The sequence below is a fragment of the Sturnira hondurensis genome, unplaced genomic scaffold (assembly GCF_014824575.4).
Source record: "Sturnira hondurensis isolate 20B ecotype Veracruz unplaced genomic scaffold, ASM1482457v3 Scaffold0001509, whole genome shotgun sequence".
In the NCBI taxonomy this organism is placed as follows: domain Eukaryota; kingdom Metazoa; phylum Chordata; class Mammalia; order Chiroptera; family Phyllostomidae; genus Sturnira; species Sturnira hondurensis.
The window spans coordinates 2,049,929-2,062,605 of record NW_028074140.1 but is presented as its reverse complement, the minus strand read 5'-3'; the positions used below and the strand labels follow the sequence as shown (position 1 = coordinate 2,062,605).

General features: G+C 38.9%; 1 protein-coding gene and 1 pseudogene across 2 annotated transcripts in view; one reads left to right on the top strand and one right to left on the bottom strand.

Annotated features, from left to right (window-relative positions):
- The window catches only part of MEGF10 (multiple EGF like domains 10), a 124,618-nt gene extending 118,311 nt beyond the window's left edge, over positions 1–6,307 (top strand). The window contains exons 22-24 of one of the 2 annotated variants that reach the window (XM_037028503.1): positions 2,739–2,783; positions 3,665–3,871; positions 5,130–6,307. In XM_037028503.1, the coding sequence (XP_036884398.1) occupies positions 2,739–2,783; positions 3,665–3,871; positions 5,130–5,338 (461 nt within the window). In that variant the 3' untranslated portion in view covers positions 5,339–6,307. The remainder of the gene's footprint in view (positions 1–2,738; positions 2,784–3,664; positions 3,872–5,129) is intronic. The other variant, XM_037028513.1, reaches the window with a different exon arrangement.
- Positions 6,308–10,840: 4,533 nt separating this feature from the next.
- On the bottom strand, positions 10,841–11,955 carry LOC118975287 (Bardet-Biedl syndrome 5 protein homolog; annotated as a pseudogene).
- Positions 11,956–12,677: the final 722 nt, after the last annotated feature.

Below are 12,677 nucleotides of genomic sequence, written 5' to 3'. Positions count from 1 at the left end.
TTTCTCTCTCACATCAATGTTTCTCTCCCTCCCTTCCTCTCTCTCAAAAAAAGAGATACACTTATTCACAGTATACTGATTTACAACACATTTTCATGAGATTATTTAACATGAAGGAGGCTTTGAAAAATTCCAAATTACATTAATAATTTAGCTCAAAGAAGTACCTACATTGATAGTCAGTAAAATACAACAAAATACAACTCCTCGGGGAAAAGTATTTTTTCCACCTTCATCTAGTATAATTTGTTCTGACTCCAGAACACACTGTCATTGCAGTTGTCACAAATAAACCCATGATTTCTGTCTCAGTGAGATGCAGGGGTCTTAACACCTTCATTGGACACTCTACATCTCCTTGATTTATTCTATTCTGAGAACAATCCTGCATTGAATATCCTTTTAAAATTGCTGCACAGAAAAAGTCTTCTCTTACAAAGGGCAGAGTAAGGCACGTGGTAGATGATGGAGTGTGTAGATGTTTTAAATGACGGGAAGGATGCGGTGATGTTGTTGAAAGAGCCCTGAACTTGACAGAAAAGCCCAGAGATCAATTCCTGGTCCTTTGATATGACACTGGGTCAAGCTCCCTCTCAAGACTGATTTGCTCATTTGTAAACTCAGGGTAATGATGGTGTTCTGGCTCATTGTAGATTAAACTGAGCATTTGAAAGCACCTGTCCAGGGATTTGGACAGATGGGAGTTTATGGGGAAAGCTACCTGATCCCTCGTTAAAACAGGACCCTGATTATCAAAGGCAGTGAAGAGAATCCAGCAGGGATGTTTGGTCTCACAGCCCCTACTCTTGTTCCCTAATTTACTCTCCACCCCATGCTGCTCTCTGTAACCCTTTGGGGAAGGCCCATTGCAAGCTAAAGCCAAGATGTACATTTAACAAGACTTTGGCACCATTTGGAAATGGCTAAGGGAATCTGGCAAAGGGTAACATAGAGTTCTTTGACAGGAAACTCTCAGGGGCCACAGCCCCTGTCCAGCTTTGTTGGGTCCCGTTACAAAGTCTGGGAATCATCAAGACCACCCTCAGGAGCAATAACTTGCTGGAAAGACTCACAGGACTCCCCAAACGCTGTTATCCCCATGGTCACAGTGTGTCACAACGAACGAATCCCAATTAAACTCAGCCAGGGAAAGAGATATGGGACAGAGTCAAGGAAAGGTCAAAGCATGAAACTTCCAGTCATCCTTTCCCAATGGAATTATGGAAAGTGCTGACTCTTTCTGGCAACAGTGTGTGGCAATACACATAAAGTGTTGCCAAGCAGGGAAGCTCACCCCAGCCTTGGTGTCTGGAGTTTTTACGGGGGCTTGGTCACGTAGACATGGTTTACTGCCCATGGGGTTGACCTTTAGTCTCCAGCCCCTCTGGAGGTTGAGCTGATACCAGGTGGCCCAACCCCTCCCCCACCAGTCACTTTGTTGGACTGTCCAGTGTAGCCCTATGCCCCCAGGTGAACAAAAACACTCTTACTGGGCAGGACATTCCAAGGACTTAGAGATCCCCTCCCAGGAACCAAGGGCAAAGGCCAGACCACTCTTAGGTAAGGTTAAATCTTCCCTACATGTCCTTTTGTTCTGCCTCCCTGTGTAACTCAGTGCCTTTCCCACCAGCTGAAAGTTGAGCTAGACTTTACACCCCAAACCAAAGAAAGGGAGCTTGAGAAAGGAAAACATTCCCATTTCCTGTCCCACAAAGATTGACCCTCACTTTGTCTACAGATGTGTGCCCTTAATAGGGAATGGGCACCAGAACTTGAGTTGACCATCACTCTGAGAAACACACACACAGTTGATAGAGACTCATCTCTTCCCCATTCTCATACTTAATTGAACATTCATTACAAGATATTACTTACTGTTTTTAACCCAAACTCATAAGATTCTCTTTGAAGATAATTAAAGAGGCCATGGAAGGCTTGCAGATAGACTGAAGCTGAGAGGCAGCACATGTCACAGTAACTGAAACACCATTCGCTTCTGTGGTGCGTCAGAGTTCACCAAGCCTGCCCTCATTTCTGTGTGATGACCGAGACAGCCCTGGAAGGCCTGGGAAGCAGGTTTTGTTTTTCTTCATCTTAAGATAAGAAAATTGACACTCAGGAAGTCGATCATCTTGCCCAAAGTCACGTGGCTAACAAGTGATGAAATTCAAGTTTTTCATCTCAGTTCCAGTCCTGAGATGTACTTTCTACTGGGCAACTTGAAGTCAAGTGTACCGATTCGTCTGACCCTCAGTTTCTACCCTGTATTGATCAGCCTTTCCCAAAGTCACAGTAACTGAGCAGGAGAGAATGATACATGTGTATTTTTAAATTCTGAACACTGGGGCTAGTGGCACAAGAAATTTGGTGTCATGGTTTGAAAAGTGGCAGCCTCGGTGGTCGCCCGCAGTGGGAAGGAAGTGGGCACCCAACCATCTTCCTCTAATACGACCCTGGAATGTTAAGTGGGCTTTCTCTTGCTTTCAGTTCTCACTGGGTATTTTTTAAAGATTTTATTTGCTTATTTTTAGAGAGAGGGGAGGGGAGGGGGAAAGAGAGGGAGAGAAACATCAATGTGTGGTTGCCTCTTGCGCAACCCCAATTGGGGGCCTGGCCTGCAACCCAGGAATGTTCCCTGACTGGGAATTGAACCCTTTGGTTCACAGACTGGCACTTAGTCCACTGAGCCACACCAGCTGGGGCTCACTGGATATTTTTTTTTCCTTCCTTTAACACAGGTGCTTTTGGACTGGACAGAGGTTATATGGGAAAATCCTTGAAAGGTATGGTGTGAATTTGAGGAAGAAATACATTGATCAAAATACAGTTTAAAAATATATTTCAGAGACTGAAATAATTTGCTAAATGAACAAGAGTGACAATGTAGAAAAATGTAGAATTGTTCGTGTGGTTGTTCCAACAAACACATAAACACATCTGACTGACAGCAAGACAGTGGCCACAGGTGGATCTAGTTAGCTTAAGTCTATGAAATCTCTATGAGACAGAGGTTTCAGTGTGCTGGGGAAACACTCCTATTTCCTTCAAAAGAAATATGGCTGATGGGGAAGAAAAAGAAATAGCAGGGAAAGTAGGAAGAGATCAGCATGACTGCATGTTCACCTGCTCTTCAGGAAGAATTTGAGTAATAACTTCAGGCGCCCAGGATGAACCCCTCACAGCACAGATGCCTTCCTTACCTTGATAACAGAACCTTCTTGGGCTCCTGGGTCCATCAATAGGCGGTTTCTTGATTGAAGGCTTTCAGAATTTGGAGGCTATTAGTAAAATAGAGTGGAATTCATTTTATTTGAGTGTGATAATCAAAATAAAATCAAATCCATGATTTTTTACATTGGTACTCACCTTAGAGGAGAGCTAAAATTACTTTGGAGCTTCTTAATATATTTTATACTGATCTTATAGCAAATATGCTCCAAAATAAGTGAAAAACATTTCATATTATATTCAGTGTATCTAATTTAGAAAACTAGCTATAAAGAAAAACTGCCCAAGTAATTATCACCAAGAAAAAAATAATGTTTTTCAGTACACCTGAAACTAATACAAAATAATTTGAATGTAAATTGTAATTGCAAAATAAAATTTAAAAAATAACATTCATGAAATACCATTTCATTTTTTCCACCATCTCTCTTTACAGAGTTGGGAAAGAATTCCGAGTATAATTCAAGTAACTGCTCCCTAAGCAGTTCTGAAAACCCATATGCCACAATTAAAGACCCACCTGTGCTTATCCCCAAGAACTCAGAGTGCGGCTACGTGGAGATGAAGTCCCCGGCACGGCGAGACTCCCCGTATGCAGAGATCAATAGCTCCACTTCAGCCAACAAGAATGTCTATGAAGTTGGTAAGTTCTCCTAGCCAAAGGAAGAACCTCTAGACGTCTGTATAAAAAAAAAAAACAGCTTCAAAGTCTTTGAAAATAAAATAGCATTTCACATAAATCTTATGACCAATAATGGCCCATATTTTTAATGTAAGCTGTGTTTACTGTGGTCATAGTAATTGGTGTGAAATGAATTATTCAGAACAACACCATTTAGAACATTTAAAGGAAGTTTTCTTATTTCCCATGGCTACCCTGCCTTTTTTTCCCACCGTAGTGAGTGTTTTAGCCTGCGTGTGGGCTAGCATGTGCACTGTATTAGCTAATAGGTCGACTTGGCCAAAACAAATGGTGCCACAGCTTAAACAGGTGTTTCCAATTCCTGGCTGCATTCGTTATACTCATATAATGCTTTTAGCAGGATTGAAGCAATTTACTTTTAAATTTGTCTAATATATTGGTAAGAGTCTAAAATGTGAATCTGATACAACTGAATAAGAATCCAATTTAAAATTAGAGATATTTTGATTGCTCCTTGCCAGGACAATTTGGGGAAAGTTGAAATATATCGGAGCTATCAGTGACTGGATAATAGGGCTATATATTTTAACTTTTGTTACTGTCTATCTCTGTATCAGTATTTATGATTTAAATTTTAAAAAATTCTCTACTACTTGTAAATGAAGTGGCTAATTTAACTCTAGTAGCTAGTAATTCATTTTATGCTATAGACATGTCACTGAAGACATGTAAGTATTTTAAAACTTTTAAGACAGCTTTTTAAAATAGGAGGCATAGGGAGCTAAATGTTATAGAAAAGTCAGTCACAAGTCCCCTTTGAACTGTCCCATAAACTCACCACAGTAAGTATGGAACTGGACCGAGAGTCTGAGTTTTAATATTATAAATTTGTGTTTCCTGAATTGAGATAACCTCTAAGGATCTCAGTCTTTTTATATGTAGAGTAAGAGGTTTGCACTAGATTATTTCCAGGGTTTTTCAGATAGTGGTTCATATCCAGGGTTTCTGGGCATTCCTTTGATGTCTTCACCCCAGCCATACCCAATGGTATTTGTATCCCAACCAATGGTGTTTGTTCTGAACACCATTTGTGGGCATCAGTGAGTCTGCTCACAACAGAGCAGTGATTACTTTAAAAAATATTTTCTTATATTTTTGTAAGAAACTCCTGTACGTTTGATATTTGCAAGCAATGCCGTATTCTATCTATTAAGTGTTTTTAATTGCTGATAAATTAATGTGTCCCTGGTTGTCACAGAACCTACTGTGAGTGTTGTCCAAGGAATATTCAGCAATAATGGGCATCTCATCCAGGACCCATATGATCTTCCAAAGAACAGTCACATCCCTTGCCATTACGACCTGCTGCCAGTCCGAGACAGTTCATCCTCCCCCATGCAAGAGGATGCAGGCGGCAGCAGCAGCAGCAGCAGCAGCAGCAGCAGCAGCAGCAGCAGCAGGGAATGACACCAAAGGACCACTCGGTAGCCACTGGAACTATTTCCAGAACTGCAGTTCAGTTCTTCTCCATCCTCAAGTTTGCCACCTTACGTGGATGTTAATCCACTTGGTAGGCAATTGCTGGACATAAACCAGAAAGCTCAAAACCGAGGCTAACCGATTACAGGGCCTTTTGTACAGGTGGCTTGGAAGGAGATGTCGGTGTGATTTTTTCCATTCTTGTTAGTTTAGAACTGCACCCATGAAGTATGACTTACTATAAAATCTTGGCTATGAGCATGAATTTGCAGAACTCCTTCAAAGACGTGGGTTGCAGTGGACATTGGTATTATTGCTTGAATGCTAAAGTTAAAATGTTTTCGTTCTCATTTGCATTGTAGATCTGTACCTAGGATTGTGCAGTTTACCACAAAATTTACTATGAATCACTAAACATATAGGAGAAATGGGGCATATTATCGATATGCCCCATTTATTCATTTATTTCTTTTCAGCTGGACTCAGAGTTGTAGGGATAATACGAACCCAGGAGGAAAAATTCTCTCAAGTGGCATACCTGCATAGACCGAATGAACTCTAGAAATGGATAGAAAATTTAAATATGGACACCTTAGACTTTTTTTTAGAATGAAGAATATACAATTAGATTATTTTAGAAATACTGGAATTTTTATAGGCATCAATATGTGCCAGACAGAGGCCACTTTTCTCTCTGTTTGACCATTGGCCCACTTTAGACCCATGCCATTGTTCTGATCACTGTCCTCATCGTACACGCCACTTGAGATCCATAGCATATCAGTAATCATGTCATAAATATGGAAATGAGATAATTTTATTTTTGACGGGCTGGATTGAATGAGTGTATAATGATTGGGAAAAGTTGTACATTTTAAGTGTAAGGAGACACCTGAGTTTTATAAGCCATTAGTAATACGTGCTGTAATATAGAATTAGCAGAAAGTTTTTATTAATTTTTCCCCTAGAAGTGACTGAAATATTTTTATGCATATTTGAGAAAAGGGCACTTTTCTTTTATTAATGGTTGATTTAGAGAAAGTATGCTTAAGCTGGTCTTTTGCATTGCTAATATGTCATGTACCCCATTTTTCTTTAATTTGTATTTTCATTTTTAAGTTGTATATTCTATGTTTTGTAGTGTTTGATTTGTTAATGAAAAATATTATATGTTTGTTGTTTCTTTTATTATTGCCACTTTCTGCTTGATAAAAATGCATTTTTTTTCTTTTGGAGGGAGGAGATGGACATATATAAATCAAATATATTATAATTGGTCCTTACTAAAATAGTACAGAAACCACAGGTGAATGACACAATTGAAATAGAAAAGCTGTTTGGTATTCTANCCATTTTTCTTTAATTTGTATTTTCATTTTTAAGTTGTATATTCTATGTTTTGTAGTGTTTGACTTGTTAATGAAAAATATTATATGTTTGTTGTTTCTTTTATTATTGCTACTTTCTGCTTGATAAAGAAAATGCATTTTTTTTTCTTTTGGAGGGAGGAGATGGACATATATAAATCAAATATATTATAATTGGTCCTTACTAAAATAGTACAGAAACCACAGGTGAATGACACAATTGAAATAGAAAAGCTGTTTGGTATTCTAAAATGGAGTTCTTTGATCTGTGGGGTTTGAGTCTTGGTTAAACCCAGGAGGAGGGGAGTAGGAAGCTATTGTTACTGAGTACCGCAAACTGAGTGCCTCAAACTGAAAATATGATCACCTTCATTAGGGTCATCGTGCAATTGGTCATCCAGACTGGGACACTTTTGAGAGTAAATGAGGGCACTATAATAATTATCCTGCAGTGGGCTTTAATCTGGACTGCTCCAGGAAGACCAGAGCAAATGCTCATCTCGTGCATACTTACCAGGCGCTAAGGTTTTCACTGCAGGTCAGCCGTCTCATGAGAACGACGGTGGGAGGGCTGAAAGACGAAGCAACATCATAAGAAAACAGGTGTCCTCGATCTTTTAAAGACACCCTGTGCGGTGTCCTGTCTCAGTAAGTCGATTAAAAATATATATTGTACCACCATTCTGCAGGTAGTATGGCATTGTCCCTGCCAGCTACCAAGCGGGGATGTCCAGTGGCTTCATGTCGCACACGTGCACTTGCGGTGGTGGCTTGGTCAGGTGGGTGACAGAACAAACACCGAGAGCATCCACTCCTTTGATGTCTATTTCCCTTAGGGAGCCCCAAAGTTAACTCAAGAAAATATGGAATTGCCTGGAACACACCTTAGAAACAGTCAATTTATTCCAACAGTTAGCCACTGCCTGACTCTTCCTCTTGGAAGAGTCACTTGTTAGTCAATAGCCATAAACAGTCCTGTTTGGTAAGAAAAAATGACATTTTCCCCTTCTTTTTTAAGGATCATCTCTTCAGCTCTCCGTGGTAAATTTGTTTTCCCATTACTCCCTAGAGACAAGTAAAAGAAAAAAAACACCTATTTCTTTTTTCATTCTACTATAAAGAGGAAGAAAGGGAGGGAGGGAGGGAAGGACAGGCAACAGCAAGTTAAGTAAAAAACCTGGGCAGCAGATACAGACTCCCAAATGGCACCACCGCCCCTTCCTGAGCGTTCTTGCTGATAAGTCAATTGCTCAGGATGGCTGCTGTCCCGAGCAACGGGTTCTTACCGATCGGGGCTCACTCAGGACCTTTCAAACATCAGAACACAGCATTTTAGATATTGTAAAACTACACGTTATGTTTGGAGAGATCTAGTTGAGAAGTCACAATTTTCTAGATATTCTGATATACTACTAGGTCTGTCCGGAAAAAGTCCAGCCACGGTTAATACGATGAGGATGGTTTGCACAACATTGATTTAACCTGGCAGCCAAGGAGAGTGGACTGGAATGCACATGTGTGAACAATGATGACTTCACTCTACTAGTCAGTGAGGGTGGTAGACGCTGCGGAGTGAGCTTGTGTACTGTGTGGCCATCGCATTTAAAATGACTGAGTGAATAGAGTGACAAATCTGCATCAATTTTTGCACTAAGCTAGAACATTCCTCCACGGAAACTGTTTAGATGACTCAGAAGGCTTTCAGGGACAATGCAAGGAGTGCAGCACAGATAAAACTGTGGCACAAATCTTTCAAAGATGGTCAAGGAATCTGTTGAAAGTGATCCATGTACTGAAAGGCCTACAACAGGACACCTGAGAATGTTGAACGTGTGTGGGCTGCAATCAACAAAGATCGGTGACTGACAGTGCGAGAACTAGAAGCTGATCTGGGGATTCCCAAAACTACTGTGTCTGAGATTTTGGCACAAGATCTTGGCAAGAGGTGAGTTGCGGCAAAATTCATTCCATGGCTTCTGCTATCAGAGCAAAAGAACATCATGCTGCAGTTGTTAATGACTAGATGCAGATCACTACCAATGGACCAGATTTCCTCAAGAAGGTCATAACTGGAGATGAATTGTGGGTCTACAGCTATGATGAGGAAACCAAGGCCCAGTTGTTTCAATGCAAATCACCTGGTTCTCCAGTTCCAAAGAAGACACAACAAAGTCGCAGCAAGATCAAGACCAGGTTAACTGTGTTTTTTGACTGGGAGGGTGTTGTCCACCATGAGTATACCCCTCCAGGCCAAACAATTAGTAAGGAGTACTACCTCCATGTTCTTTGTTGGTTAAGAGATGTAATAAGACAAAAAACAGCTGTAGCTATGGGCAACTGGTGATTGGCAGCTTCATCACGACAGCATACCCAGCAGAGTTTTTTGGTGAAGCGTCAAATCACCCAGGTGACTCAGCCCCACTACAGCCTAGATTTGGTGCCCTGTGACTTCTGGCTTTCTCCCAAGGTAAAATTGAAAGGGAAGAGATTTCAGACTGTCAATGAGATTCAAGAAAATACAACAGGGCAGCTGATGGTGATTGGGCAAACTGTGTGAAGTCCCACGTGCCTAGTTTGAAAGGGACTAAGGCGTCATTGTCCTGTGTGTGATGTTTCTTGTGTCTTGTATCTTCCTCAATAAATGTCTCTATTTTTCATATTCCATGGCTGGATACCTTCCAGACAGACCTTGTAGAGTTGGTTAAGGAAAGAAATACTTTGGTGAGAATGAGAATTAAAGAATAGTAAAAAGGACCTGGCAAGTTTCCTCCCTGAAATTAGGATCTCTAGGAATGGTTCCAAATACACCAAGCGTACCTTGATGACAATATAGTTCTTCATACGCAGTGAGTCTATTCTCATGATTTTTTGAACCCTGTTAACTTGGGATCTTAAAAATAGTTTTCTGTGTCCTACAGTGCTCAAAGCAGTGAGTGGTCTTGGTGTTGCATGGCCTAAGCCATCTGTGTAGGAGTGTTTACAAAATCACCGTTCTTCCCCTAGTGGTTGATGTTTCAGAAAACATGTTAAACTAGTTTTTGCATTTATATATAAACACATCAGAACTGGCCCAAATGATAGCTCACAGGTTTGCTCTAATTGGAGAATGTTGTTTTTAGTTAGTTATATGATAATGAATATTTCATAATTATTTACCATGCTTGATATAAATTCCTCTTCCGTGGTATAAGAGTAATGTTAACAGAGAGTTTAAAGTGCTTAGTTAGCACTATCTCTATGAAAAATTATGTTCACAAATTTTAGGAAAACCAGAATAGAATTTTATAATGCACTGTTATAACCTGTTCCAAACAAATCTGTTAACACAATGATTCTGTGTTGTGAGAAATGCAGGCAACTTTATGAAGATATGATCAACTTGACTCCAAAAAGCCACAGTAGTAGTTAAATTATTGGGATTTTAAGACCATAAATATTGCAAAAATCTCACAGAAGTGTCACTATCATTTAGAATTCATGTTGGTATTAGACGTATGCTTATCCTGAAAATAAGATTAAGTAATAAAAATGAGTTTTAAGGTTATGTTTTTAAGTCAATAAATGAACTATTTATTTACAAATTATTTTAAATTATTTACTTATGAAATAAGTGTACTTTTGCTGAAGTGATATTGAAATTATTTACAAAACAGTGCCCAAAACTTAACATAGGGGTTGATATATTTCATAGTTAGTTATAATTTTTAGTTTTTAAAGAAATGATCACCAAAAATTAGAAATTTAAGGGCTATTATTTATATTAGTGCTGGCTTACATTTGGAGCTATATAATATATTTACTGTAGATTTTTATAATTTAAAAACTACTTTGATTACTTCATAAGAATAGTCCTATTCTTTTAAATAATGCTTTCAAAACATTAAATGGTACTGCATAAATTGTTAATTAAACCCAACATGATATAGTGATTTAAGATCTGCACACTAATAATTGACAAATATTAGCTATAAAATAAACATATTTACAAACCAGATACATTTTGATTGCAATTTTAAATATAATTTCTTGAAAACTGACAGTAAAATCTTAGATAAATGAGTTTTGTTTAATCATTTAAAAATTCTTTCTTAAAAGCTCTTTCTGTAAATGTGAAAACTATTTTATACCTTGTAGCAGGCACTAGTATCTTTAATCTTGAGATATCTTTAAATAAAAATCCAGCTCAACTCCAGATCAACTCATCGCTTCCTGAAGTCCATGGAGGGTGAATCTCTCCTTTGATTTCTCCTCTATTGCAAGCCCCAGTTCTGATAATACAGGTTCACCACCGTATTGCTTATTGCCATCAGCAAAATAAGCACAAAAATCGTCTGTGTGCTCATCAGAGTCTATTTCTACATCGTCTGGAATTCATGCAACTTTCAGAACTTCAAGGGGCTGTGACTTTCCTTCCATCTCATAACGCACTCCCAATACGGGGCTGGTAGAATAGACTTTGGGAAGTGGATCGATTTCCTCAACTAATGCTTGTAGTTTTTCCACATGGTCTATTTTAAAGTGAAGAACATATCCTCCACTGTGCTGAGAGCTTTCGGTGACAAGAGCTAAACCAAGCTTTGAATCTCTAAACTTTACTGGAGGAATTTGCAGCTATGGTATACTGCATTAAAACTCCGTCATATTTGCATGCCACATAATCCTCACATTGGTAATAAAAAGGGCTCATAAATTTCCCTGATTACTGAGTAAATTCCATATGCCACTGACTTTATAATATACATGTTCTTCTGGTATTAATTTTAGTTGCTTATTTTGAATTAGTGCACTTCTATATTTAAAATCACAATACATGTTAGTAGTTTCACATGCTCTGTGTACCACAGTCGCAGACGTCTAGAATTTCCAGGAATCAAATTTGTAAACATAAATTCAAAACAAGTGCTATTTCACTTGGTTAATATATAAAGAGCTTCAGTTTGTCCTTGTAATTTTGAGTTATCAGCCCAGGTTGCAATATTCGATATAAGGTTGTAACCAATAGAAAGATTGACTCTGGGTAATGCCAAAGAGTGCCAACGAATTCTTAAATTGGTTACTTAAATTCTTAAATTCCTTTGGTTCTTCAATTGAATCTAAACAATAAGGCCTTGTTGTCATTTGTGGCGTGGACATGTCACAGTGGACATTCTGGTTCCCCCAGAGCACTCCCAGCACCGATGTGGGCACTGAGGTCTGCGCTGCCCCTCTCCACAGAGGGGAAACTGAGGTCGCGTTGTTTTAAATAATGAATTTTCTATCTCTGGGTCATGCCTTTATCATTCAAAATAAGTGCAAAGGCTTTATGTCGTGGAAGCGTGCATAGATAGGCAAGTGTGAATCACACACTGTGGAGGGGCATCAGCTGAAGACGGACAGCAAGCCGCCCGTGAGGGTCCACTTGAAATTGGTGTTCCAACACTGGGTCTGCTTATTCAGGTTTAGTATTTAGTCCAGGCTTCATTTTGATATGAAAAAATCATAATGTATTTTTAAAAGGAACAAAAATTAAAATACATTAAGTTTTCTTGATTATAGCAAAGAAAAAATGCTTTTGGTATTCAAATATCTCATTTCCAAAGATGAGAAATTTTCATCAGTATTAGCCTACATTGTCATTTATATCATCAGTTGTAGATTAATGCAATAATTTTTTAATAAAAATTTTTAAATAGTATTTATTCCCATGTTTCATTCTATTATTTTTTAAATTTAAGCTCCTTTTAAAAAAATTTATTTATTTATCTTCAGAGGGGAATGGACGGAGAGAAGGAGAGAAATATCAATGTATGGTTGCCTCTCGTGAGTCCCCTGCTGGGAACTGGCCTGCAACCCAGGCATGTGCCCTGACTGGGAATCGAACCGTGATCGTGTGGTTCACAGGCCCGTGCTCAATCCACTGAGCTATACCAGCCAGGGCTCATTCTATTATTAATTAAATGGAAGAAATAACTTATGATCCT